At 39.1% G+C, this 26,565-nt stretch overlaps 2 protein-coding genes across 2 annotated transcripts; one reads left to right on the forward strand and one right to left on the reverse strand.

Annotated features, from left to right (window-relative positions):
• Nucleotides 1–5,932: 5,932 nt before the first annotated feature.
• Nucleotides 5,933–11,513, reverse strand: LOC109194496 (uncharacterized). Its single transcript, XM_019356273.2, has 11 exons — nt 11,321–11,513; nt 10,750–11,040; nt 10,433–10,666; nt 10,223–10,327; nt 9,898–10,116; nt 8,456–8,782; nt 7,968–8,054; nt 6,994–7,339; nt 6,845–6,902; nt 6,196–6,377; nt 5,933–5,966 (listed from the first exon to the last, which is right to left on the reverse strand). The coding sequence occupies exons 1-11, from the start codon at nt 11,373–11,375 to the stop codon at nt 5,939–5,941; spliced, it is 1,932 nt and encodes a 643-aa protein (XP_019211818.1). The 5' UTR covers nt 11,376–11,513; the 3' UTR covers nt 5,933–5,938.
• Nucleotides 11,514–13,706: 2,193 nt separating this feature from the next.
• On the forward strand, nt 13,707–20,773 carry LOC106097468 (uncharacterized). The gene is made up of 11 exons (XM_019356274.2): nt 13,707–13,885; nt 14,166–14,456; nt 14,540–14,773; nt 14,879–14,983; nt 15,090–15,308; nt 17,297–17,617; nt 18,371–18,716; nt 18,827–18,881; nt 19,296–19,438; nt 19,677–19,731; nt 20,262–20,773. The coding sequence occupies exons 1-11, from the start codon at nt 13,831–13,833 to the stop codon at nt 20,385–20,387; spliced, it is 1,950 nt and encodes a 649-aa protein (XP_019211819.1). The 5' UTR covers nt 13,707–13,830; the 3' UTR covers nt 20,388–20,773.
• The last annotated feature ends 5,792 nt before the right edge of the window (nt 20,774–26,565 follow it).

Genomic DNA, 26,565 nt, shown 5'->3' on the forward strand with positions numbered 1-26,565 from the left:
ACCCTCCCTGATTCTTTCGTTCCTCGCTGCCACTTTCCCCTCTGTGAACACCGCCCCCCTCCTCGGGCACATACCGCCCGGTATTTGTGACAGAACCTGGCTTCCCGCTCCGACTGATGCAAACCACAGGGCAGTCGACCCCCCTTACCTGCTCTGACAAAACTGTCCCCAGCCCTCTTTTTGAGGCATCAGTCTGCAGAACAAAAGGGAGGGAAAAGTTGGGAGGGTGGCGCACAGGTTCCCCACAGAGAGCCTTCTTCATCTGCATGAACAATGCCTGTCACTACTCCATCCACTGGATTAGATCTGGGGCAACCTTTCGGGTGAGATTGGTTAAGGGCCTGGTCAGATCTGAAAAACTCTTTACAAACCGGCAATGCATGAGGCACTGGAAGGTGATGAGGTCTCCAAACAAGCCAAATGGGAGTGTCACAAATTGGCCCAAACTGTACGGAGTGGAGAAGGCAGTTTTATCCTTGGAACCTTGGATGCCAAGCCAATGAAATTGGGCCATCATTCACTCCAGAGTTTTGTCATACCCCAGCCATCAGGTTGTAATGAGCTGCCTGGAAGATAATTTCTTGGCAGCTTTTAGAAACCAACAACTGGGTGTGTTCTTCCTTATTGTGACTGTCAAGACTAACTCTATATAATCTGTCCCTGTGCGCTACTTCAAAACGCACTGTTTGACCATCAATCATCATAACTTAGTCAAAGGCTGAAGTTAGAGTGATGTCACGAGACTGCTTCGGTGGAAAATCTTCTGTGGAGCATCCTCACACATTGACATGGTCCTGGTCGACATGTTGTGGGAGACTCAGATGTATTTGATGAGAACAGGGAGGTCCTCCAGTCTCTGGTAAAATTACTACTGAACAACTGAAAGCACAAGAAAATCACAAATGGAGGCTGTGAAGAGTGTTTGAATGGAGCACAGAGACTAGTGAGCTGTGTGTCTGACTAAAAACTGTAATGTCTGTGTTGTTGTGCTCTCTCGACTGATTGACAGTTTGACCACAGTGACTTCCACTTTTACAATGAAATATGAGTATAAAGTGGTTTAAAGCTAACCCAGGAAACAACCAACCTGCTAAAGTCTGTTTAAAGATGCTTCATGTAGCATCATGTGACCTTAGCACTGATCATGTTGTGGTTTATCAGGTTTTCTTCTAACATATGAACCAATGAAGAAGTTATACAGCTTATCCTTTTTTGGACCGAGTATTAAGGAAATGTAAACTCACTGTGATGGTGTCATGTAAGTCTCCGCCTCTCCCTACACTGTGGGTTAATCTACCTCTGACTGGAGTGTTCGCTTCCCTTTTCTTTTTCACTTGTTCTTCATGTTCACTTACAAATACACTCAAGTCATTAAAGGTTTCCCTTAAGCTGTGTGATAAAAGGGAGCCTAAAATGCCACCAGACCATCAGCAGTATTCTCAGGTGCAGCTGCGGTGATGTTGAACCAGTTCTGCCTTATGTGTGGGACCCACATTTGAACCTTTTCTTCCTTCCTTAGCAATATAATGACTTTCTGAGTTATTTATACTGACTTTGAATGCAATGTTAAGCCTCATGTCTGTTATATTGATCTATTGATTGATATCACATTGTTTAGGCTGGAGTACACCCTGGACAGATCCCAAATCTGTTACAGGGCTAACACAGAGAGACAGACCACCATTCACACTCACATTCACACCTATGGGAAATTTAGAATCACCAATTAACCTAACCTAACTAACTGCATGTCTTTGGGCTGTGGGAGGAAGCCAGAGTAGCTGGAGAGAACGCACACAAACACAGGGAGAACATGGAAACTCTACACAGAAAGACTGGTTCAGTCAAACTTAGGATCTTCTTCCTGTGACACAGCAGCGCTAACCACCGTACCACCATGCTGCCCACCCTGAAAATCAAAGTGAAATTTAATTGCAGCAGTGATGCTTTCTTGTGTTCATAATTCTATCAATTTTGACAAAATCCCCAACACCACTGGTCTATATGGATCCACATACCAGAACACAACCTCCACGGAGCTTTACAGCTGCTTTACAGCAGCTACAGACACTCACTGAACCACAATATTCACATTGGATTGAGTCCATCAGACCTGTTTCCACTGATTTTCAGTCCAGTTCTTGTGTAAATTGGCACACCTCAGCTTTTTCTCCGTTTCACTTCCTTAACTATGGCTTCTTGACAGTCACCCTTACACTAAGACCATTGACAGGCCAGATGCATCTCTCATGTCCTGTGTCAGGTCTTTGTTATATTTTTTCCTATTTCTTAAGGACATGTTTTAAGATACAGGAGATGAGCAGTATGTTTTTAAGGCCTGCCACCAGTTTCATCACATTTCCTTAGAGAGACACTGCACACCATACATATAGGGAATCTCCTTGATGGTGTACAAATACTATTGCATGCCTGTTGAAGTGTTATATTAAACATTTTTCAAAGACTTTAAAAAAAAATTAAAACAAATTACACATTTTTGAGACATGCCGCTAGTAACGAGCTCTAAACTGGTATTGATACTGTAATTAAATTATTATTTTTGTTTGCATTTTTTTCTGATCAATTAGTTAAATTGCCTGGATAAATTGGTTGGGTGAGTTCACTTTGATTCCCCCCAAAATAGAAGAAGCACAATGAAAATAATAACTCTACAAGTCTCAGTTAGCATGTTAAACATCTGAAGCCCAGACCAAACCTGAAATGCTGTGGTGGGACTGTGATAGGGCTGTACATAAATAAATGCCCTCAATCCTCGGTGAGCTTAAACAATATTGTAAAGCAGAGTTGGTCAATATTCCTCCACATCAGTGTGAGAGACTGATGGAGTCATACCAAAAACAAGTTATTAAAGTTAAAGAATGTGTCGCCCCTGCATCAGATTGGTAACCTGTCCGGGGTGCACCCTGCCTCTTTCCCTATGATAGGCTCCAGCCCCAGCAGAAGAGGATGGATGGCAGGACGTTAAAGAATAAAGTCCAAACTACCATGACCTGGATGACTGAGATTCTATACAGACAACTTTAAAATAATTTAATCTAATGCATTTAACCCACTGCTGTTTTACTGTTTCTGTTTCATGGACAACCCACACAGCAAAACTGGTATGGCCCAGATCTGGATTGATTGATATTAAAATGGTTACTTGACCCATATTACGTTACTTGCTCTTCGAGTGAATCAACAAATGGCAAAATGAAAAGCCGAACAACAAAAATGGTGTTTTTTAGAGAGTCTTAGCTTACATGTGTGTTTATTTCATATTTTCAGTTGTTACCCTCCATGGCTAAATAAAGCACTCTAAACCGGTTTCAGTTATGTACTGATGAACATAACAATGGACATAAGGGGCTTCTTTCAAAGATAAACTCAGGTAGATGTTATTTTATATATTATGCTTTGTATTTTGTTCAATATATTTCTATGCAAAACAAGAGGAATTTCAATACACAGCAGTATATTCACAGTTTAAACCAGATGTTTAAACCATCAAGACAACCATCTCACCCTCAACGTCGCAAAGACAAAGGAGCTGATAGTGGACTTCCGGAGGTGCAGAGGAGTACACACCCCCATCACCATCAACGGCGCCGCTGTGGAGAGAGTGAGCAGCTTCCGCTTCCTTGGTGTACATCTGGCTGAGGATCTTACGTGGTCAGTACACATAAACAAGACAGTGAAAAAGGCGCAGCAGCGCCTCTTCTTTCTCAGGAGACTGAAAAGATTCGGCATGAGCCCCCGCATCCTCAGGACCTTCTATCGCTGTGCCATTGAGAGCATCCTCACTGGATGCATCACCACCTGGTATGGCAACACCACCGCTTACAACCGCAAAGCTCTCCAGAGAGTAGTGCGGTGTGCTGAACGGATAATTGGAGGTGAGCTTCCCTCCCTCCAAGACATCTACAGGAAGCGGTGCCTGAGGAAAGCGGGGAGGATCATCAAGGACTCCAGTCACCCCAGCCATAAACTCTTCAGACTACTTCCATCAGGAAGGAGGTTCTGCAGCATCCGGTCCCGTACCAGCAGACTGAGAGACAGCTTTTTCCACCAGGCCATCAGACTGCTGAACACGTCATAGACACCTCACCCTCACTACTGGAACTTCAACATTATGCACTCCATACTGTACATTAATGCCACTGTTTTGCACATACCTACCTCTGTATATTTTATATTTTATATATCTTATTTTATTGTTTACTCTATTTCATTTGTAAAACATGTATATACACACTCACACACACACACACACACACACACACACACGTAGAAAAACATATTTAGTACACACATTCAGTAATGTATATACCTTTATATATGGTACATATATTTATTACTTTTTAGATTAACCATTTTTATATTTTGCTTGTTGCACGTTATTGTATTTTGCACAACTCTGTTGCTTGTGAAGCTTGCACACAAGAATTTCACTCGCATGTACTGTACCAGTGTACCTGCACATGCGACGTGACAATAAAGGTGATTTGATTTGATTTGATTTGATGTTTACATACACTTTAGGGAAAAAACATAAAAAGATTTTTTTTTACTGTTAAACATCAATTGAGAGTAAACTTGTTTTGTTTTAGATAAATAAATATTGAAATATCTTTTGAATTAGTTAAATGTCAGAATAAAAAGAGGGAGCTGTCTGTTTTAATCACTTTCATCAATTTTAGGAGTACATATACACTAAGTTTATTGTTAATTAATAAGAAAACTCCAGACGATTCCATTCTGAGCTGAAGAAGCTTCTGATAGGTTAGTAGAGTCCATGTGAGTAAATTGGTGGCACACCTGTGGATGCATATAAGGCAAAACACAGAGCCTGTTTATTTGAAATGGGAAAATCAAGAGATGTCAACCAAAACACCAGGAAAAGAATTGTGGAGCTCCATAAGTGTGGCTCAGTTTTGAATACAATTTGGTGCCATTTACAATTAAGAAATACAGATAGTTTCTCTCTTTACTCTTAAAGTTAATAAATATGTTTTTTATATTTATCAATCTAAAAAAAATAAACATTTAGTCTGATTTGATGTTACAATTAAAAAAGTGTTTGTGTTTTTATCTGAAGAGTATGTAAATATCTGGTTTCAACTGTATATTTGATGATGTTGGTGTTTGGCTTGATTGTCAGCACAAAGAGGGAGAGAGAGGAACAGAGAGGGAGAGAGAGAATGAGGACAGAACAGAGAGGGAACAAGAGCAGGTGAGACACACATGTTAGTCAAATGTTGTTTGCCAAAACTCATCAAAAACCTAAAAAGGCAGATTTTTGAGAATCAGTTCAAATGTGTTTCATGTTCAGCAGAAAATATTTGATTTTATTGTGTTTGTTTGTTTGATCTGCACAGACAAAGAAAATACAATGAAATATGTTTAAGGATAAAATTCATTATTCTATTTGTAATGCAAAATGTTTGTTACATGTGCATAAATATGAAGTCTGTCCTTTAAATCTCCAATGGATTTATGATGAAGACATTTTTGACTTGACAGGAAATTGAGCTCCACTGTTTGTTTTTTCTTTAATGCGATCTTTAGAACAGTTTTGCTGTCATGTTGAGCAAAGCCTGAAATAATGATGACCTTTTAATGTGTGAAAGACACTTTAAGAAACACATTTTAATATAGACATATAGATAAAGAGCTGCTTTTGATGCTCAGACAGAGCCTGGGAGCGATTGTCTCAACATAAAGAGCTGGTAACTATTTCAAATGTATTAGTTTCAGTTCCTATGAGGGTTTGAAAGAACCCTGTCAAGAGTGACCACAGTGTGTTCATACTCATCAGAAAAAGTAAATAGAAAGAGTGAATGCAATACCAACATCATGAACAGAAGAAATTCAAGTCCTGTACAGGCAGATGTGTTGTTATATTTCATCTTCTTTAGGTTGATGTGTTGTACAGTCTCTAACCGTCCACAGCCTGATCATTGAGTCTGAAAGTAAGAAAAATGATGCATTAATTAAAGAAATTAAAATATGTGTGAAAGTATAAGAAGAATTAATGTTTTAAATATGAAGAAACTGTATAAGAAAGTATGCATCCTGTTTGTTGTGACTTCAAGCTTGTTCAGGATGTTGTACAGTCCACTGTGTGCAATCTACAGAGTTCTTGTAATATACGTCTCGTTTACAGTTTTATTGATAATCATAAAACAAACTCACTCAGGTGTTGTGTTGTCTCTGAAGTTGACAACAGCGTAGGGGACATGCTCCTGTTCTTGAAATGACTGAACAGTGGAGTAGGGATGTTCTGTTTGGTTCTTGGACAAATTGATCTCGCTGTAGTCAAGTTCCTGCTCTGCTGGTTGAGCTGAGATGTCGTCATGCTGGGGACCAAAATGTACCTGATAAAAAAGAGAAATAACATGTTAAATTCAATCCAAGGTCATTCTAGGAACAGCTTGGGGCAGTTAGCATAAAATATTAGCTTTACTCAGCTGCTGGAATGAAGGTTGAATATGAGTTTACGAATGTGACTTTTTTTCAACTACTGGTAGTTTTTCCAGTATCACAAAGTGAACAAGTTGTAGTTTTAATTGTTTTACAAAAAGCTCAGCAGGCTTTATTGTATCATTATCTAAAAAATAATTAGCCCTGCAGAAAACCAGAACATAAGAGAAACAATATATTCTGAAATCAAGAACCTCAGATGAGAACTACAGCAGAACCGTGCTCTGACTGTAGAGACTCAGAAGTATTATGTCATTATCTGTTAAAATGAAGCTGCTCTGATGTGCATGAAGGAATAATCTAGATAGATCAGGGGGATGTTCCTCTGTTGTAGAAGAATTGTTAGATTTATTTTCTTTACCTGCTCCAGGTTGTCCATTGTTTCACTTGTTGGCGATAATCTAGAAGTTCTCCTTTTTCTGGTTAATGAAATAAGTTATTATAAAAGTGAACAGATGGTGTCAGGTTAGTGTGTGAATGTGAGTTTGAAAGAGAAACAGTGATGCTCACCTGATCCACCAGCAGACAGTGAGAAGTATTAAAAGCAGCAGAGCTGCAGAAACTCCTGCAGCTGCTGGTGTCCATGTTCCTGTGATACTTTGGACAGTGAGAGTCTTTGGAGCAGAGCTGATATCTTTGTTGGTTTTCACAGCACAGGAGTAGCTTCCTGCATCCTCCCTGCTGACTGGGTCTAGGATCAGATGTTTGTTCTGGTTCTCTCTCGGGGTCAGAGGTCGACTGTTCAAGTACCAAATGTAGTTTGTGTTGTCAGTCAGAGGACAGCTGGTACTGCAGGTCAGTGTGACTCTCTGACCCTCTGTCACCACTGCAGAAGGACTCATCTTCACTCTCAGCTCTGAAAAACACTTGAACTTGTCAGTAACTGTAAGAGATATTTCTTATAAACAGCAGGTTGGTGTTCAGTGTCAGTGTTACAAAGTGACTGAGAGAATATTTTTTTCTTTTACAAATATGAGAACTGTATTCAATTTAAGACAATTAAAGGACATAATTTAGTAAAGATTTTATTGTACATGATAACATAAAGAGCTTTAACTCTATGTAGGAGATGACAGATTTAATTGCTCACATAACTTAACATTTGTCTGTCTGTTCTTTCTGTCTATCTGGGGACTGATAACCATGAATGGACTGAATCAGAAGAACTTTTAGACTAAAAAAAACTTTCATCACTGACTGAGTGAGGAAATAAAATTGCATCAGTCTGTATAAACATCCTGAAAGGTCTGATGACTCCATCATGGATCAGGTTGTGTCTCCTTGACCAGTTTACATATATGAGAAATAGATGAATGATGGTGCTTCAAACTGGTTTGTAACCCAAAATGAACCTACTGACAGTAAATGTTCAAAGGGCCAGAAATGTACAAATCTTACTGTACGTGTGACAGCTGTGACATTACTGGAGGACATTTTTAGTAGGAAACCTGAGAGAATTGAACCATAATCAATGGATTTATGACCTGGAATTCCTGCAGTGTTGGACTGAATCCTGGAAGACGTTTGGTGATTCTGTGCTGAGTCACTGCTTCTCATTGATGCTCTCTCTCCTTCAAAGCAACCAAGACTACATTTAAAGTCTAAAGTTGTGGACATTCTCTTTTTAACTCTTTCAGTAACAGTAAAGCTGAAAACTTGTGTATAAATATTGCATCTCTCAAATTGTTCTCACAGATTGTTCTAGTCCTTATACTAACACATACCTGGGATCTGTTTTCACCACTAAAGTAACAAGTGCAAACATAGGTGAGCAGAGCTGCAGCTAACTCTGGAGTTGCTCGTGGATTTCATCATCAAGCTGCAACGCAGTAGTCATGCAGCTGTAGGCTGTTAGAGCTGGGTGAGTCTCCTCACTACCAGCTTAGATTAGTTTCTGTTAGCTTATTTGGGTAACACACAGGACTAACTGGGATCTAAACAATGAACAGTGAGTCAAACAAGCTGTAATTACCTGTGACAATCAGCGTAACTCCAGGAAAATCAGACTGATTCACTTCTTCATTTTCTGTTGTGAAGGTGAACCTGTATTCTGCTGAGTCATCTCTCTTCAGCTTCTTTAATCTGAGGATGTGTTGGTTCTTCATGCTGTCATCATACTCCACATGATCTGGATCCTCAGTCAGCTGTTCAGCTTCTCTCTTGACTTTATACCAACATTTAGACTGTATCTGCTCGTAGTCAGGATGTGAGTATTTACTGGAGATGTTGACTGAAGATCCTTCCACAGCACAGATTCTGCTGTGGACATAATTCAACCTCCAGCAGGAATCATTAACACCTGAAATATGGATGAGACAGAGAAGAGAGATATTTTAACTTAATTAGTCAAATCAGTTGATTTATATCACACATTTAAACAGATGTTGACCAACGTACTGCACAACAAGTAACAATTATGTTTAATTATACTAATAATTACTAATACTACTAATAAAAAGTAACTAAATGATAATAAATAAATAAATGCAATTAAAATGTTAAAGATGTATATGGCCCTCCACACCCTCTAGCAGACCGTTATATGGGGAAACCTTTTGTATACAAGCGCGCTGATCCACACGGGTGTTCACTGTTTGTAGACATAAACTACACCTTTCTTAGCTGCTACTTCAAAGCACATTGTGCGCTGTCTGTCCTGCGTGCTGCACAACAACTTTCAATATTTAGTATTTACTGATGTTCACACTTAGCTAGATTAACGTGATGGTGTTGTGTTTAGTATGTTGCTTTGTTTTTATTTATTTTTTTTTTTTCCTTGTCTTCTCTTCTTTTTCTCTCAACAGGTGATCCAGGAGATTTTTTTTTTCTCTTTGTCTTTGAAAGTGCCCTTTCTCACTGTCCCTTTTCCCTTCTGTTTTTCTTTTCCTTCCTCTCTTTCTTTCTCCCTTTCCTATCCCCCAGTCATGTCTGTCCCATCTGTAACAACTGAAAATAAAATAAATAATAACAACAAAGTTTGATCAAATGGACCAATACGGCAATGCCATGATGATCCATTTGGCAAAATAAATCCATTTGGTATCCTTGTTGGTCTTCAGACAACAATTCTGACGGCTAAAGAACCAAATGGGACAGACGAAAAAAAAAAAAAAAAAAAAGATGTATAAATGAAGAAAGAAATACACTGGGGAAAATGACAGACTGAGTTACTCTTGGCTGAGACTGAGAAAGCTAAGGAGAAGTCAGGAGATGAATACTGTTAGTATCATAGATGAGCAGATCTGAAGAGGGAGATGATTCCAGAGTTTTGGATCTGCAGCTGAAAATTGTGATGTGATCACCAACATTTTAAAACTGATCCTGAACTTTACAGGAAACCAGTGTGATGATTAGTCATAATTGCAAGAAGTGGTGGTAATACTTTGTAAGTGGAGAGACAATAAGTTTACTCACAGACGTCAGCAGAGCGCACATCCTCAAGACCTTTTACAGCACAAGACAAACTGTCACGATTAGAGCTGGGAACTAGAATCTGTTTTCCCTCCTTCACTGTAGGCTTTCTGTTCTCATACCACACAAAGGAAATCAGAGGGTCAGTCAGAAAACAGCTGCTGTTACAGGTCAGTCTGATGTGACCTCTGTGTTCAGCAGGAGTCCTCTGGACATGAATTTCTGTTGGGAGATGATAAACACATTTTCCACCAGTTAATCTCTGTCATGTCAAATGAATTAACAAATAAAAATGAGATTTCAAAATGCAGTTTGTCCAGAGCTTCACCTCTGGGATATGTGATGGAGCAGGACTCGTCCACTGATGTCTGCTGAGAAGAACACATTCTCCCTTTAGCATAGGTCACACTGAAGCAGGTCTCTGTGATGGAATCTGAGAAAAACCAACAACTTTCAGTAAATTCATTAGAGTCTGAACAGTAAAGTGTTTGTGTTTAACATCTCATAACATGATGAGGAGGTGTCCATCATGACTCACCCGCAGAGACTTCAGGGGCTCTGAGATCCTCGTAGCCTTTGACAGCACAGGAGTATGTGACTGCTTCCTCACTGCTGAGCAGCTCTTGGTACCAGGGAGACCAGTCCTCATAGAGAAACTCTCTGTTCTTGTACCAGATGTAGGCTGCAGGCTTTTCAGTCAGAGGACAGCTGCTGCTGCACATCAGTGTTACTGTCTGTCCCTCTGTGGCAGGAATCACCTTTACCTGCAGCTCTGAGAAGTCACATGACCAACATGAATACACTGATCATTCATAAACTCATTCATTTGTCATGCATTTGTAAAAAGCACTGTACCTGTAACTTGGAGATGAATTCCACTTTGTTGGCACTTTGATGTGTCAGCAGTTTTAATGCAACAGTAAAAATTTGCATCTCTCTCTGTTAGATTATTGATTGTTAGAGTGAAATTACTCTCTGCTGACATGCTGTACTTTACATGTGTTTCATCTGTAGAGAGTTCAATCTTGGAGACAGTCCAGTGTCCAGTGTACCAGCTATTTCTTGCAGTGGGATGTTGATGTGAGCAGGGCAGATTCACTGATGAACCTTTCAAGGCACAGATGCTGTTTGGTTTTCCCTGAACACCTTTAACACAACATGTAATTAGAAAACATGGTGAACATTTATGCTAACTTTCTTTTCTGTGCTAATCTGTGATGACAGCATGTTACTGTGAAGGATCACAATCTGGTGCTTTGATACACTTGAGAGTTCAGAACAGCAGAACAAGTCAAAATCCTGTTAACTGCGAATCTCCTGTTTTCTAAAATCATTGTGTAACTCTCTGCAGGTTTGACACTAAAACTTCTGCCTTCCACAAACATCATCACAGTCATCATGAGGAGGACAAACAAATTATTCCTACCTGAGAGACACAGAATGAAACCCATGAACAAACATCCAGCTTCTGCCAACAACATGGCTGTTTTTTCACTTCTAATCAGAAAGTTGATGTATGATTATTATAAAGAGCTGATTACTGCTGCTGCTCTCAGAGTTTCAGAAATATCAGAAACATGAATAAATGTTCAAATCAACATCTGTCTAACAGGAATGACTGACTTGTGTGAGTGTGTCAGCAGACAAACTGCATTCAGCTTTAACACCATCACTTCCTCATTTACTTATTTCCCCCTCAAAGAGCCCTCTAGTGAAGAATCCATGTATTGCAGGAGATATTTACTGAATTTACTTTTGAATGAATTGTTTTCTGTTTCTTTTTATCACAATTGTTGGCTTTATTATTTTTCAGTAACAAAGTATCCCAGTTAAACATGTGACAGGATCTTATTTTATTGTATTTTCATGAGCGCTCTGTCTGTGTGGTGGTTCGGGTGGTCGTCTCACTGCAACAAGCTTGTGGCTTCATGTCTGGGACTTTGCCTTCACATGTTCTTCCTGTGTTTGTGGTGTTTGTTCACAGGTGTGAGTACATCTAGTTTTCTTTCTCTCTGTGTTTGCCCTGTGAGAGACTGTTGGGCTGTCCAGGTGTACCTCACCTCTTGCCCTGTGGCAATTGTGATAAGCTCCACCGTCCTTATGACCCCTAACCGTATAAGTGGAAGAACATGTATGCATGGATGTGTCAGTGGTGATGGTGAAAGCAGAGACATGAAATTGTTTGTGGTTATATTGTGGTTAAAAAAACAAACTTAAAAGAGCGACCTAAAGACATGATCACCCAGAAAGTGAGAAAACCTAAAGCACCTAAAGTCACACAATTAACATGTGTTGCATTTTGCATCACATGCACTTCATAGACAAACATGTTGAATCTGAAAAGCTCAGCCATTTCTACTTTCCTGCTAATTTCTTCTGTATTTTATGTTCCAGTACAGAGAGTACAAACACTGACAGATACACCAGCTGTGGTGTCTCTGCTATGATACCGAAGTTATTTCAGATACAATCTTTAAGGAAAAAGTCCCTTTAAATCACCATGGTGACAAACTTTTCTTTAGTGAGCAGAGATCAGCTGTGTGGTTCTCATTAAAGTGCAGTTTACTTCAGTGATGATCATCCTGCTGTGCTGACTGAGCTGAGATGTTTCCATACTTGAGGTCAGGGTTCATCTGAGGAGACAAAACAGTTATTACACATTTATATTAAACTAAACCTTTAGCTGACTCTCCTATCAGAGCGTTATAAAATATCACTTTGTAGAGTTCATCTGATAAAAGTCTGTGTTAAAAATATTGGTACACAAGCCTTCATAAATTCAAATTAAACTACATCAAACTTTTTCCCTTATATGTCTAAATGTTGTCAGGACAAACAATGACACTGAGAATCATAGTTTCAAACAGCTCTATATAGCATTAGTATGTTAGCAAGTTTAATGAACTGCTAACATGACCGGCTCTACACACCTACAAAGTTTTAACAGAATTTATTCAAAACTTTTCCAGCTCTTGTGTTCACAGACAGAACAACATGAAAGCAAACACTACAAAAAACATCATCTGCTGTACAAATACCTGAGTTACAATTTAGAGATGTCTGATGATATTATACATGTGGTGTAAATATCTGGCATGATTGTGTTGATTTGTCCTCTTTGGGTTGTGTTACTTTCTGGGTGATTTGCAGCTAAAAATCTTTCACACTGTTTCTGTCAAAAAGTAAAACATCAAAGACATCATGTTTGCAGGTTTAACATCTGTTAAATTTTTTCTACATCCTACAACAACAAACAGCTTCACATATCCGTGTTCTCATTGTTATCACTAAAGGTTTTTGGATGTAAATAATGTGAAATTTAGTCACTATTATGATATTGCAATTTTTACACTTTGTAAAACTGAAAAATAACATTATAATTTTACTAATGATGTCAAGAAATAGAAAATACATTTATATGAGGTGGCTTCCTCCCACCGTCCAAAGACATGCAGCTTGTGGGGATAGGTTAATTGGATAATCCAAATTGTCACTAACTGTGAATGTGAGTGTGAATGGTTGTCTGTCCCTGTGTGTTAGCCCTGCGACAGACTGGCGACCTGTCCAGGGTGTACCCCGCCTCTCGCCCTATGACAGCTGGGATAGGCTCCAGCGCCCCCTGCGACCCTGAAAAGGATAAGCGGAAGCGAATGGATGGATGGATGGATGGATGGATTTATATGAGGTCAATACATGGATTCTTCACTAGAGGGCTCTTTGAGGGGGAAATAAGTAAATGAGGAAGTGATGATGTTAAAGCTGAATGCAGTTTGTCTGCTGACACACTCACACAAGTCAGTGATTCCTGTTAGACAGATGTTGATTTGAACATTTATTCATGTTTCTGATATTTTAGAAACTCTGAGAGCAGCAGCAGTAATCAGCTCTTTATAATAATCATACATCAACTTTCTGATTAGAAGTGAAAAAACAGCCATGTTGTTGGCAGAAGCTGGATGTTTGTTCATGGGTTTCATTCTGTGTCTCTCAGGTAGGAATAATTTGTTTGTCCTCCTCATGATGACTGTGATGATGTTTGTGGAAGGCAGAAGTTTTAGTGTCAAACCTGCAGAAAGTTACAAAATGATTTTAGAAAACAGGAGATTCACAGTTAACAGGATTTTGACTTGTTCTGCTGTTCTGAACTCTCAAGTGTATCAAAGCACCAGATTGTGATCCTTCACAGTAACATGCTGTCATCACAGATTAGCACAGAAAAGAAAGTTAGCATAAATGTTCACCATGTTTTCTAATTACATGTTGTGTTAAAGGTGTTCAGGGAAAACCAAACAGCATCTGTGCCTTGAAAGGTTCATCAGTGAATCTGCCCTGCTCACATCAACATCCCACTGCAAGAAGTAGCTGGTACACTGGACACTGGACTGTCTCCAAGATAATGTTCTCAGCAGATGAAACACATGTAAAGTACAGCATGTCAGCAGAGAGTAATTTCACTCTAACAATCAATAATCTAACAGAGAGAGATGCAAATTTTTACTGTTGCATTAAAACTGCTGACACATCAAAGTGCCAACAAAGTGGAATTCATCTCCAAGTTACAGGTACAGTGCTTTTTACAAATGCATGACAAATGAATGAGTTTATGAATGATCAGTGTATTCATGTTGGTCATGTGACTTCTCAGAGCTGCAGGTAAAGGTGATTCCTGCCACAGAGGGACAGACAGTAACACTGATGTGCAGCAGCAGCTGTCCTCTGACTGAAAAGCCTGCAGCCTACATCTGGTACAAGAACAGAGAGTTTCTCTATGAGGACTGGTCTCCCTGGTACCAAGAGCTGCTCAGCAGTGAGGAAGCAGTCACATACTCCTGTGCTGTCAAAGGCTACGAGGATCTCAGAGCCCCTGAAGTCTCTGCGGGTGAGTCATGATGGACACCTCCTCATCATGTTATGAGATGTTAAACACAAACACTTTACTGTTCAGACTCTAATGAATTTACTGAAAGTTGTTGGTTTTTCTCAGATTCCATCACAGAGACCTGCTTCAGTGTGACCTATGCTAAAGGGAGAATGTGTTCTTCTCAGCAGACATCAGTGGACGAGTCCTGCTCCATCACATATCCCAGAGGTGAAGTTCTGGACAAACTGCATTTTGAAATCTCATTTTTATTCATTAATTTATTCAACATGACAGAGATTAACTGGTGGAAAATGTGTTTATCATCTCCCAACAGAAATTCATGTCCAGAGGACTCCTGCTGAACACAGAGGTCACATCAGACTGACCTGTAACAGCAGCTGTTTTCTGACTGACCCTCTGATTTCCTTTGTGTGGTATGAGAACAGAAAGCCTACACTGAAGGAGGGAAAACAGATTCTAGTTCCCAGCTCTAATCGTGACAGTTTGTCTTGTGCTGTAAAAGGTCTTGAGGATGTGCGCTCTGCTGACGTCTGTGAGTAAACTTATTGTCTCTCCACTTACAAAGTATTACCACCACTTCTTGCAATTATGACTAATCATCACACTGGTTTCCTGTAAAGTTCAGGATCAGTTTTAAAATGTTGGTGATCACATCACAATTCTCAGCTGCAGATCCAAAACTCTGGAATCATCTCCCTCTTCAGATCTGCTCATCTATGATACTAACAGTATTCATCTCCTGACTTCTCCTTAGCTTTTTGATTGATTGATTGATTGATTTTGATTTTATTGATTAGCATTTAAATATCTCAGTGAATACAGAATACAAAATAAAGATTACCACAAAGCAAAAAATCATGAGACAAGGCTAATCAAAGGTATTGGCTGAAACATTTGCTTATTATGCCAACCCTTTTAACAAAAAATCTTTTGCATACAGCTCCTGTACACAGGCCTCGAAGCAAAGAATAAAACAAAGCAAAGCAAAAACAAACAAACAAACAAACAAAAAAACTTTCCACCTTAGATAACTACATCAAAGCAAAACAATCAAGAGTTTCAGAATTATTATTTTTGCTCTTTTCATTCTTGATTAATATATTTTTCTAATACTCTATTTTTAAACATGTTTTTAAACAAGGAAAATGAACTACACCTTTTTAAATCACTGTCATAACTATTCCACAGGTTAACTCCTCTAACAGAAACACATCTCTGCTTTATGTTTGTCCTTATCTTGTTTTTTTTAAAGACATCTGTTCCCCTTAAGTCATATTGACTCTCTCTGACTTTGAACAGCTTCTGAATACTGCGGCAAAGCAAGTTATTTTGTGCTTTATACATTATCTGTGCCATTTTATATTCGACTAAATCATAAAATTTTAGGGTATTCAGATTAATAAACAAAATGTTAGTTGGTTCTATATAGTTTGATTGATTTATAATTCTTATAGCTCTTTTTTGTAACTTGAAAATAGGAAGAGTATTTGTTTTATATGCATTACCCCATATCTCCAGACAATAAGTCATATATGGAAGCAGCAGAGAACAATAAAGTGTGTATAATGATTTTTTGTTCAGGACATGCTTTGTTTTGTAGAGAATAGCAATGGTTTTTGACATTTTTGTTGTCACATGATTTATATGAGGCTTCCAGCTCAGCTTATCATCAATTATCACTCCAAGAAATTTATTTTCATACACTCTTTCAATTTCAATTCCATTAACCCTGATTTTAGATACATTTTTCATTTGTTTAGTGCCAAAAATAATCAATTTTGTTTTCTTTATATTTAACGATAACTTATTTACATCAAACCAGTTTTTTAATATATTTAACTCCTTTTCCACTGTAGTCAGAAGCTGTTCTAGGTCTTTACCTGAGCAATACAGAGTGGTATCATCAGCAAACAATACACATTTTAACAGTTTGGAAACACTACATATGTCATTTATATATAATATGAATAATTTAGGGCCCAGCACAGAGCCCTGAGGAACACCACAAGTTACCTTCAACTGCTTAGATTTTACATTATTGATTTCAACATATTGATATCTGTCATCCAGGTAACTTTTCATCCACTTATATGCTATCCCTCTTATGCCATATCTCTCTAGTTTATTCATTAATATAGAATGATCAATTGTATCAAACGCCTTTTGTAAGTCTATAAAAACACCAACAGTATATTCCTTATTATCTATTGCATTAGATATCCCTTCTACAAGTTCCATCACTGCCAAGTCTCAGCCAAGAGTAACTCAGTCTGTCATTTTCCCCAGTGTATTTCTTTCTTCATTTATACATCTTTAATGTTATTATTTTATCATTAATTTTGTTAATTAAATCGTTTTCTTATGATTAGTATTAGTAATTATTACTATGATTAGAAGTGCTTTTTACTTGTTGTGCAGTATGTTGGTCAACATCTGTTGTGTTTAAATGTGTGACATAAATAAACTGATTTGACTAATTAAGTTTAAATATCTCTCTTCTCTGTCTCATCCATATTTCAGGTGTTAATGATTCCTGCTGGAGGTTGAATTATGTCCACAGCAGAATCTGTGCTCTGGAAGGATCTTCAGTCAACATCTCCAGTAAATACTCACGTCCTGACTACGAGCAGATACAGTCTAAATGTTGGTATAAAGTCAAGAGAGAAGCTGAACAGCTGACTGAGGATGCAGATCATGTGGAGTATGATGACAGCATGAAGAACCAACACATCCTCAGATTAAAGAAGCTGAAGAGAGATGACTCAGCAGAATACAGGTTCACAACAGAAAATGAAGAAGTGAATCAGTCTGATTTTCCTGGAGTTACTCTGATTGTCACAGGTAATTACAGCTTGTTTGACTCACTGTTCATTGTTTAGATCCCAGTTAGTCCTGTGTGTTACCCAAATAAGCTAACAGAAACTAATCTAAGCTGGTAGTGAGGAGACTCACCCAGCTCTAACAGCCTACAGCTGCATGACTACAACGTTGCAGCTTGATGATGAAATCCACGAACAACTCCAGAGTTAGCTGCAGCTCTGCTCACCTATGTTTGCACTTGTTACTTTAGTGGTGAAAACAGATCCCAGGTATGTGTTAGTATAAGGACTAGAACAATCTGTGAGAACAATTTGAGAGATGCAATATTTATACACAAGTTTTCACCTTTACTGTTACTGAAAGAGTTAAAAAGAGAAAGTCCACAACTTTAGACTTTAAATGTAGTCTTGGGCTGCTTTGAAGGAGAGAGAGCATCAATGAGAAGCAGTGAAAGAGTTAAAAAGGGAATGTAATACCCAAATCTGTCAACTCCTACATATAGTTAATGCTGGTTCTGTTATCCTTTACAATACAATCTTTACTTATTATGTAGTTTAATTGTCTTAAACTTAATACAGTTCTCATATTTGTAAAGAGAAAAAAAGATTCTCTTAGTCACTTTGTAACATTGAAGCTGAACACCAACCTGCTGTGCATATAAAATACTTAAAATAAACTATCTCTTGCATTTAGTGACCAGTCTCAGTTTCATGTGTAAGCTACAGAGGAGATTTAGTAGAAGAGGAAATTTTTTGACCAATGTTCCTCTTTCAGAGCTGAGAGTGAAGATGAGTCCTTCTGCAGTGGTGACAGAGGGTCAGAGAGTCACACTGACCTGCAGTACCAGCTGTCCTCTGACTGACAACACAAACTACATTTGGTACTTGAACAGTCGACCTCTGACCCCGAGAGAGAACCAGAACAAACATCTGATCCTAGACCCAGTCAGCAGGGAGGATGCAGGAAGCTACTCCTGTGCTGTGAAAACCAACAAAGATATCAGCTCTGCTCCAAAGACTCTCACTGTCCAAAGTATCACAGGAACATGGACACCAGCAGCTGCAGGAGTTTCTGCTGCTCTGCTGCTTTTAATACTTCTCACTGTCTGCTGGTGTGTTGGGTGAGGATGAAGACTGTTTCCTCTCTCAGATCAATGAGATTCAATTTAGAATTTACACACTAACCTGACACCACCTGTTCATGTTTGTATTCACTATTATCATAAACCAGAAGAAAGAGGAAATCTCACCAACCTACAAGAAATGAAAATTTGGATGATTTGGAGGTGATAAAAAATAAAATACAGTTTTAGTAAAACACAAAACATCAGTGTCATTCTACACTCTTACATACGAGTCATGTTTTAAGAGATGATAAGTTTATTATTCATTATTTAAATCAGATCATTGTTCTTTCTTGGGTTTTTTTTTTTGTCTTCTTTTAGTTTTTCTTCTGCTGACTCAGAAATGTTATGTACCACATGTTTTAGGTCCTGTACTCTACAGCAACAAATAACAGACCAGTCAGTTTAACCCATATTGAAGATCTATGAATATAAGTTTGAATCTACTATGTTGGGCTAATTCTACCATCCAGCTGAGCTCTTAGTTGAAGGATCTGCAATCATTTATTCATTATTGTAAAAAATGTAAATGTAACTTCTCTGTTTCTTTGTTATCATTTGAACTTTGGTCCCCAGTATGACGACATCGCAGCTCATCGAGGAGAGCAGGACCTGAACTACCAAAGACTCCACGTCTACAAGAATGAATCAGATTCTCTCTACTCCACGATTCCTCCATCTCAGCCCCGAGAACAACATCATATCCACTACAATCCTGAGTATGTCTGAAATATTAATTACACTGTAAATGAGGGCTATACTGTTACAGTACTGTAGATTATTACAGACTGGGCTTTAATAAGCTGAATACAATCAAAGTGGATTATAGAGTTCATCACTTTGTATTTTGAATATAGAGGGCTGTGAGCTCCTTTCTAGATTCAGTGGATCAAATAAGGAAATTGTTTTTGTTTTTTTCTTATATTTCACATAGTCAGTCATTTTTTTGTGAACTAGATCAAAGAGGACTTGCAGACAGTCTCCAAGAAGAACCTCAGACAACAAAGAGCAGGTACAAACTGGAGTCAAACAAAAACATCTCCTCATCTGTCGTGTTTGTCTTCACCTGAAATAATCAAAAAAGTCTTCAGCTTTTTCAGTTTTACTCACAAACTCTACCTGATGATTTTCTTTCTTATAGTTTTTATTTGATTATATACAGTTACACCATGAACATCATGTGACAGGGACACACTAGTATTATATTTTGAGATACTACAAATGCCACACATCGACAATCATTAGACTGATATCAGGCTTACATTTTATTTTTGGACACTGAACAGTCGTGAAGTTTAGCCCTGACTGTACACAGATTTCACTCTGATTTGAACTACATCAAAAAGTCATGTAGTATAATTTATGTTCATAAACGAGGAAATAATTCCCTGAAACAGCCACTAAAAGTCTTGTTTACCACATGTTTAACACAGACTTTTATCAGATGAACTCTACAAAGTGATATTTTATGATGCTCTGATAGGAGAGTGAGCTAAAGGTTTAGTTTAATATAAATGTATAATAACTGTCTCGTCTCCTCAGATGAACCCTGAAAGTATCTCAGCTCAGTCAACAGAGCAGGATGATCATCACTACAGCAGACTGCACTTCAGTAAGAACCACACAGCTGATCTCTACTCCACCATCGAGCCACTGCCTGCTCACTAAAGAAGAGTTCGTTACCATGGTGATTTAAAGGAACATTTTGCGGAGAGTTTGTGTCTGAAATAACTTCAGTGTCACAGCAGAGACACCACAGCTGGTGTGTCTGTCAGTGGGTTTCACACTTTGTACTAAAACAGACAACACAGGAGAATAACTAACAGAAATATAGAAACACTTCAGCTTCACTTTAAAGAGGTCTAATGAAAATAGGAAACATGCTAATGATATTACTTTGTGAGCTTTGGGTTGTTTTACTTTCTGGGTGCTTTGCAGCTTTGACTGTAAAAATATTAACTCTGTTTCTGACACAACGTAAAACATCAAAGTCATCACGTCTGCAGGTTTAACTTCTGTCAAGTGTTGATTTTTTTAAACCTCAAAATATCAACTAAACCTCACGTCTCTGTTCAATTCAATTCAATTCAATTCAATTCAATTTTATTTATATAGCGCCAAATCACAACAAAAGTCGCCTCAAGGCGCTTTATATTGTACAGTAGATAGCACAATAATAAATACAGAGAAAAACCCAACAATCATATGACCCCCTATGAGCAAGCACTTTGGCGACAGTGAGCTCACTGTGAAGACTGACAGCAGCTTCTTACATTACATTACATGTAATGTACATTTAATTGCATTACATTTAATAATTTCCTATGTGTACTTTGTAAAAACTAAACAATAAAAAGACAAAATGCAGCAAAGAAGAAAACAAATTCTAAGGAACATTTAATATGATGTCAGTGCATCGATTCTCCACTAGAGGGCTCTGCTTTGTGGGAAAGACATATGAGGAAGTGATGCTTTTAATGCTGAAAGCAGTTTGTCTGCAGACACACTCACACAGGCCACTTCTTTTTAACCAATAAAACACAAAACAAAACATTCCTCTGAAAATGGCATAAGGGCTGAAATGTAAACAAGTAATAGAAGCAACTTCATAACAGATTTTTAATGCTGGGTGACTTTTTTTTTTTTTTTTTAGACATCATTAGCATAAAATAAATACCAGAGTCTTTATAGCCAATCTTCAAACTCACCAGCCTTTTTGAACTAACTGTGGGATCTTCTAAAAGTTAACTTTATATATAACACACATCTGTGCTCCACAATAAAGTTTTTAGAACTTTTTTCTTAACTCTTCCAAACACGTTAATTCAAGATTCTTTCTCTTTATGTCTACAATGCTAACTTGCTAGCATAATGTGGCAAACTAGCTCTGAACTGCTATTGATACTGTAATGAAAATATTATTTTTGTTTGCATTTTTTTCTAATCAATTAGTGTCATAATTAAATTGCCTGGATAAATTGGTTTGGTGAGATAACTTTGATTCCCCCCCAAAATAGAAGAAGCACAATGAAAATAACTCTACAAGTCTCAGTTAGCATGTTAAACGTCTAAAGTCCAGACCTCAAACTGAAATGCTGTGATGGGGCCGTGATAGAGCTGTACATAAACAAATGCCCTCGATCCTCAGTGAGCTCAAATAATGTTGCAAAGGAGAGTGGGCCAATATTCCTTCACATCAATGTGAAAGACTGTTAAAGTAAAACCAAAAATAAGTTATTAAAGTAAAAGAATGTGTCGGCCCTGCATCAGATTGGTAACAAGTCCGGGGTGCACCCTGCCTCTTTCCCTATGGTATGGATAGGCTCCAGCTCTCAGCAGAAGGGGATGGATGGAAGTGAAGGAATAAAGTCCGACTCTCAAGACTGACCTGAATGACTGAGATCCACAGACAATATTTTAACCCACTGCTGTTTTACTGTTTCATGAGCAAAATGTAAATTGGGACAAAGAAAGGAAAGGAATCAATTTGTGAATTAAAAGTAACAAAACCTGAAAAGGCAGATTTTTGAGAACCAGTTCAAATGTGTTTCATGTTCAGAAGAAAATACTTTTATTTCATTGTGTTTGTTTGTTGATCTGCAAAGACAAAGAAAAAAAAACTAAAATATGTTTAAGGATGAAATTTATTGTTTCACTGTTAATCCAAAATATTTGTTACATGTTCATGAATATAAGGTCTTATTGATATTCTATCCTGAAACTATCCTGGATTTTTAATGAAGATATTTTTGACTTCACAGGAAATTGAGCTGCACTGTTTGTTTGTTTGTTTCTTTGTTTGTTTGTTTGTTTTCTTTATTAGAGTCTTTGGAACAATTTTGCTCTACAGTTTTGCTGGCATGTTGAGCAAAGCCTGATATAATGATGACTTTGTAATGTGTGAAAGAGACTTTAAGAGAGATATGCACATAGATAAAGCACTGTTTTTGAGGCTTCCTCTTATTTAGTATGAGACAGAGCCTGAGAGCGATTGTCTCAAGATTAAGGTTGATGTGTTGTACAGTCTCTATGTGTCCACAGCCTGGTCATTGAGTCTGAAATTTACAAAAATGATGCATTAATTAAAAAAACTAAAATATGTGGCAAAGCACAGAAAGCAGTTGTAACATATGCAGTACACACGGTGTTTGTGTTCACAAGTGTTTTTGTTTGACTGCTCAGCATACAGGAAGCAGTCCATTCCGGTCCAGCGCGCCTCCCGCTCAACTCTGCCGTCACTCTATAGACAAACAGAAAGGAAACACTGTCATCAACAATCGCCACCACCTGTGGCTCACCTGCCTCCCAGTAAATATAAAGAAACTGTGTAAGAAAGTATGCATCCTGTTTGTTGTGTTGTACAGCCCACTGTCTTTCTTTTCTTTTCACTTACTGCAAGAGAACAACTTTGAAAAACTGATTTGCAGTGTAAATGTGTAGTTAAACTTCTTTACACTGACAGGATGGGGTTTGCTGGTCCAACCCACTTAAGAATAAAGTTTTGATAAATATAAAACTTAAGCATATGTGTAAGTTCAATAAGTAATCAGTAATCTGCAATGACTCACCTGCCTGCTGTTCTTTATTTCACTGCCACTAGCCCACCTTGTCAAACTCAATACTGACATTACTCTTGTCCAGTGTTGGGACTAACGCGTTATTAAGTAACGCGTTACAGTAACTACGTTATTATTGTGGTAACGAGCACGGTAACTAGTTATTATGCCAAAACCAGGAACGTGTTACTCGTTACTGGGATTTAGATAGGCTCGTTACTCGTTACTTCGTGTGGTGGATATCGTGGAGCTTCCACAGATTCAGTAACATTAGCAAGTGGTGGAAGCCAGCAGGTGGATGAAGGAAAAGGGAGGCAAGAGGAGAGACCCGAAGCAGCCGCCGGTGTCAGGTGAACTGAACTTCAGGTAAGAAGTTATGACCTGCAGTCTATCGGAGTCAGATATAAACCAAGTTTAGGTGGAGTTTATTTTCGGTATGCTGACTTTTTCGTACTGCGTGCTAGCTAGCATGACGGAGTTTCTATACAGCTGGGTGGGTGCTATGTTACTGATGTTGAACTTTATTTTATTCATACGGTTAATTATTAGAGTTGCCAACCGTCCCGTAAAAAACAGAATCGTCTCGTATTCAGAGAAAATATTACGCGTTTCGTACTGAGGTGAAAAGGAACAGTTTGTCCCGGACTTCAGCTACAATGAAAAAGACACAAAGCTGAAGCTGCACAGCTGCCTCTTCTTCTCTCATTCTCTCCTGTTTCTACTTCAATCATGAAACTGATCAATGATCAGCTGATCGGCTTTTCTCTCTTGTTTGTTTATCGCCCACTTTGCGCCAGAAAGAGGAAACCAGCAGATGTCGCGCTAAACAACAGCAGCACGTTTAAGCTTGATCAGCTGTTGTTAGAATTTATTTAATATTAATTTCTAGTATCATCTGATGTTTGCTGGAGCCACAGCTGTAAAGCTGCTGGTCATGATATCGGTTTGGTTATCTGGTGAGAGGGAAACATGCAGATGAAACCAGGAGATGTCCTTACTGAATCATCAGAGCTGAACAGGTGATGGAGAAACAGGTTTACCTTTTAGGTGACATGAATGAGTTGAAGGGAAGTTATGAACTGTTTCTGAGAGACAAATAACACCAGGATCCTTTTCTATGTAGCTGACAGCTGGTAACTGTGCAGGGGCGGGTCTAGCAAAGTGTTGGCAGGGGGCCAGGTAGGGCATTAACAGGGAAAGGGGGGGACAAGGAAATACTTTTCTTTCTTATTCTCATTTAAAATGTCTAACTTTTAATAAATAATTATCTGAGTCTTACAACAAACAATTGATAGATTGATACATATATACCATCAGAACAGTGTACATCACTGTCACAACAGTGTTTATTTTCATTCAAAGGCTTTATGATTTTTCCTATAATGGTGGGCCGGTCTCTAGTCAAAATGCCCGGGACGATTGTTTTGTCCCAGTCCAGCTCTGTATGCAGCTCATCTGCAGTCTGGTGTTACCTACATCTTCCTATTCAGAAGGCAGAATTTCCGAGTTCTGAGTACAATCGAAAGCACCACGACTGCAGTTTTTGTGTTGGATGTAAAAAGCAGGCTAGAATCATGCGATTTGTATTTTAACAACTTTCTGATTAATTTTTGTTTCCGTTACAATATTATACTTTAATGTATAATATTGTAAAGGAAACAAAACATTAAAAAATTGCTCTCTTTTTTATCCGGGCTACTTAAATTTATTTTGGGCTACCAAAAACTGAAGAGTGCCTGCCCGAAGGGCTACCAGAGATTTTGAAATTTTGCGAGCCTTGCTTTCTATTGGTAGGTGGCACAGTGCACTTGTGGCAAGTAAGCAAGCTAGAAGACTGGCAGTCTGGCTGTGTATCCAGTTACGGAAGCACCACATTAACAAGAGAATTCTGAGTAAAACCAAAGTTACTTTCCCTAGTAACTCGTTATTCTGAAAGTAACGAGTAACTAGAAGTAACTGAGTTACTTTTGATAGAAGTAACTAGTAATGTAACTAAGTTACTAATTTAAAGTAACTTACCCAACACTGCTCTTGTCCAATCATCGTCTTCTTACCCACCCTCTTTAAGCCAATCAGCTTCCATTTCACTCTGCTCCACCACAAACACCCACACATGCAGGGTCTCTGGGTGTGTCACTGAGGTGCAGGGGAGACACTCCTCCTCTGTCCCCTTCTGGCCGCCTGTGCCGCAATTTTATTCTGCAGCCTAGACATTCTCATTACTCACACTCTCATAACGCATACATATAGGGCCTTGGCGGTGGGCATGTTATATGGCGCCCAGAGGATGGTCTGTGTATTCAACCTCACCTCTGGCGCCAGTGCCCACTTCTCAATTATAAATGCATGTAGACATTGAGGGCTCTCGGGAGGGCCCGTGCTTGACCTGTTGCTCTCTGGCAGGAAGCACTGTGCCCTTCCATGTTTTAAATGCACTTTAGAACAGCACGCAGCAACACTACATATGAGCGGGCGGAGGGAGGTTTGGGGTCTTCACACGCCCCCATTCTCTGTTAGCCATCGGGGTGGAGTGGCTGGGAGGAGGAGTTGGCTGTCTGATTGGGGTCTGGGATGCAGGGCCTCCCTGCTACTGCAGGGCTGGGAGCGGTCTGCTTGTCTCCACCCCGGGGGAAAGGGTAACATCTTCTGGGACTAGGTGTGGTTTCCCCCTCTGGGGGTGGTGGTGGCTGGACCTGGGGTATAGAGTATGTTTGGGGAGTGTGATTGTGTGTACAGTGTCTTTTTGTGTCTGTCTCCACGTTGGGTCAGTGCTGAGTATTTGTATATGTGTGCATGAGGGTGGGAATGCACGTTTGTGTCTGTGTGCGCCTGTTTGTCTGTGTCTATGTCAGGTTGGATCTTAGACTCTACCTCTCTGGGAACATCTCAGGCCCTCCAAAGTATGGAGGCCTATCTCCCCCCACCACACCCCCTGCCAGTGGCTGATGTCCTCAGACTTCAGTGCGTTGGTGGTTCTTGGTGTCTGGGGCTGGGTGCTCGGGTATTTACCGGCTCACTCCCGGTGGCTGCTTGGCAGGGCATGGTGCCCGTGGCTCGGTCGGGCCTCTTCCGGGGGGTGGAAGGATAAGGATAATGAGGAAATGAGAACACACAAGGAAAACAGCTGATAACAAGACACCACAGGGGAACTACACTGAACATGAAAACACAAGACTTTCACAATAAAACAGGAAACAGAGGAACATAATGTGGGAGTGGAGGACAGGCAGACGAGAGGGAGGGAGGGAGGGAACACTAGGGAGAGCGAGAGCTGACATGATGGGCTGGGG

This window comes from Oreochromis niloticus, unplaced genomic scaffold, assembly GCF_001858045.2.
Source record: "Oreochromis niloticus isolate F11D_XX unplaced genomic scaffold, O_niloticus_UMD_NMBU tig00008478_pilon, whole genome shotgun sequence".
Lineage (NCBI taxonomy): Eukaryota > Metazoa > Chordata > Actinopteri > Cichliformes > Cichlidae > Oreochromis > Oreochromis niloticus.

What these genes read in the sequence shown, in the direction of transcription:
- LOC106097468 (XM_019356274.2), top strand. Translation starts at nt 13,831, where the DNA reads ATGTTGTTGGCAGAAGCTGGATGTTTGTTCATGGGTTTCATTCTGTGT. An exon ending in AAAATTTGGATGATTTGGAG is followed by an intron (nt 18,882 to 19,295) that starts GTGATAAAAAAT and finishes TTTGGTCCCCAG; the next exon opens with TATGACGACATCGCAGCTCA. An exon ending in CCTCAGACAACAAAGAGCAG is followed by an intron (nt 19,732 to 20,261) that starts GTACAAACTGGA and finishes TCGTCTCCTCAG; the next exon opens with ATGAACCCTGAAAGTATCTC.
- LOC109194496 (XM_019356273.2), bottom strand. Translation starts at nt 11,375, where the DNA reads ATGTTGTTGGCAGAAGCTGGATGTTTGTTCATGGGTTTCATTCTGTGT. An exon ending in CTCCATCACATATCCCAGAG is followed by an intron (nt 10,117 to 10,222) that starts GTGAAGCTCTGG and finishes ATCTCCCAACAG; the next exon opens with AAATTCATGTCCAGAGGACT. An exon ending in ACTGTCTGCTGGTGGATCAG is followed by an intron (nt 6,903 to 6,993) that starts GTGAGCATCACT and finishes TTCATTAACCAG; the next exon opens with AAAAAGGAGAACTTCTAGAT.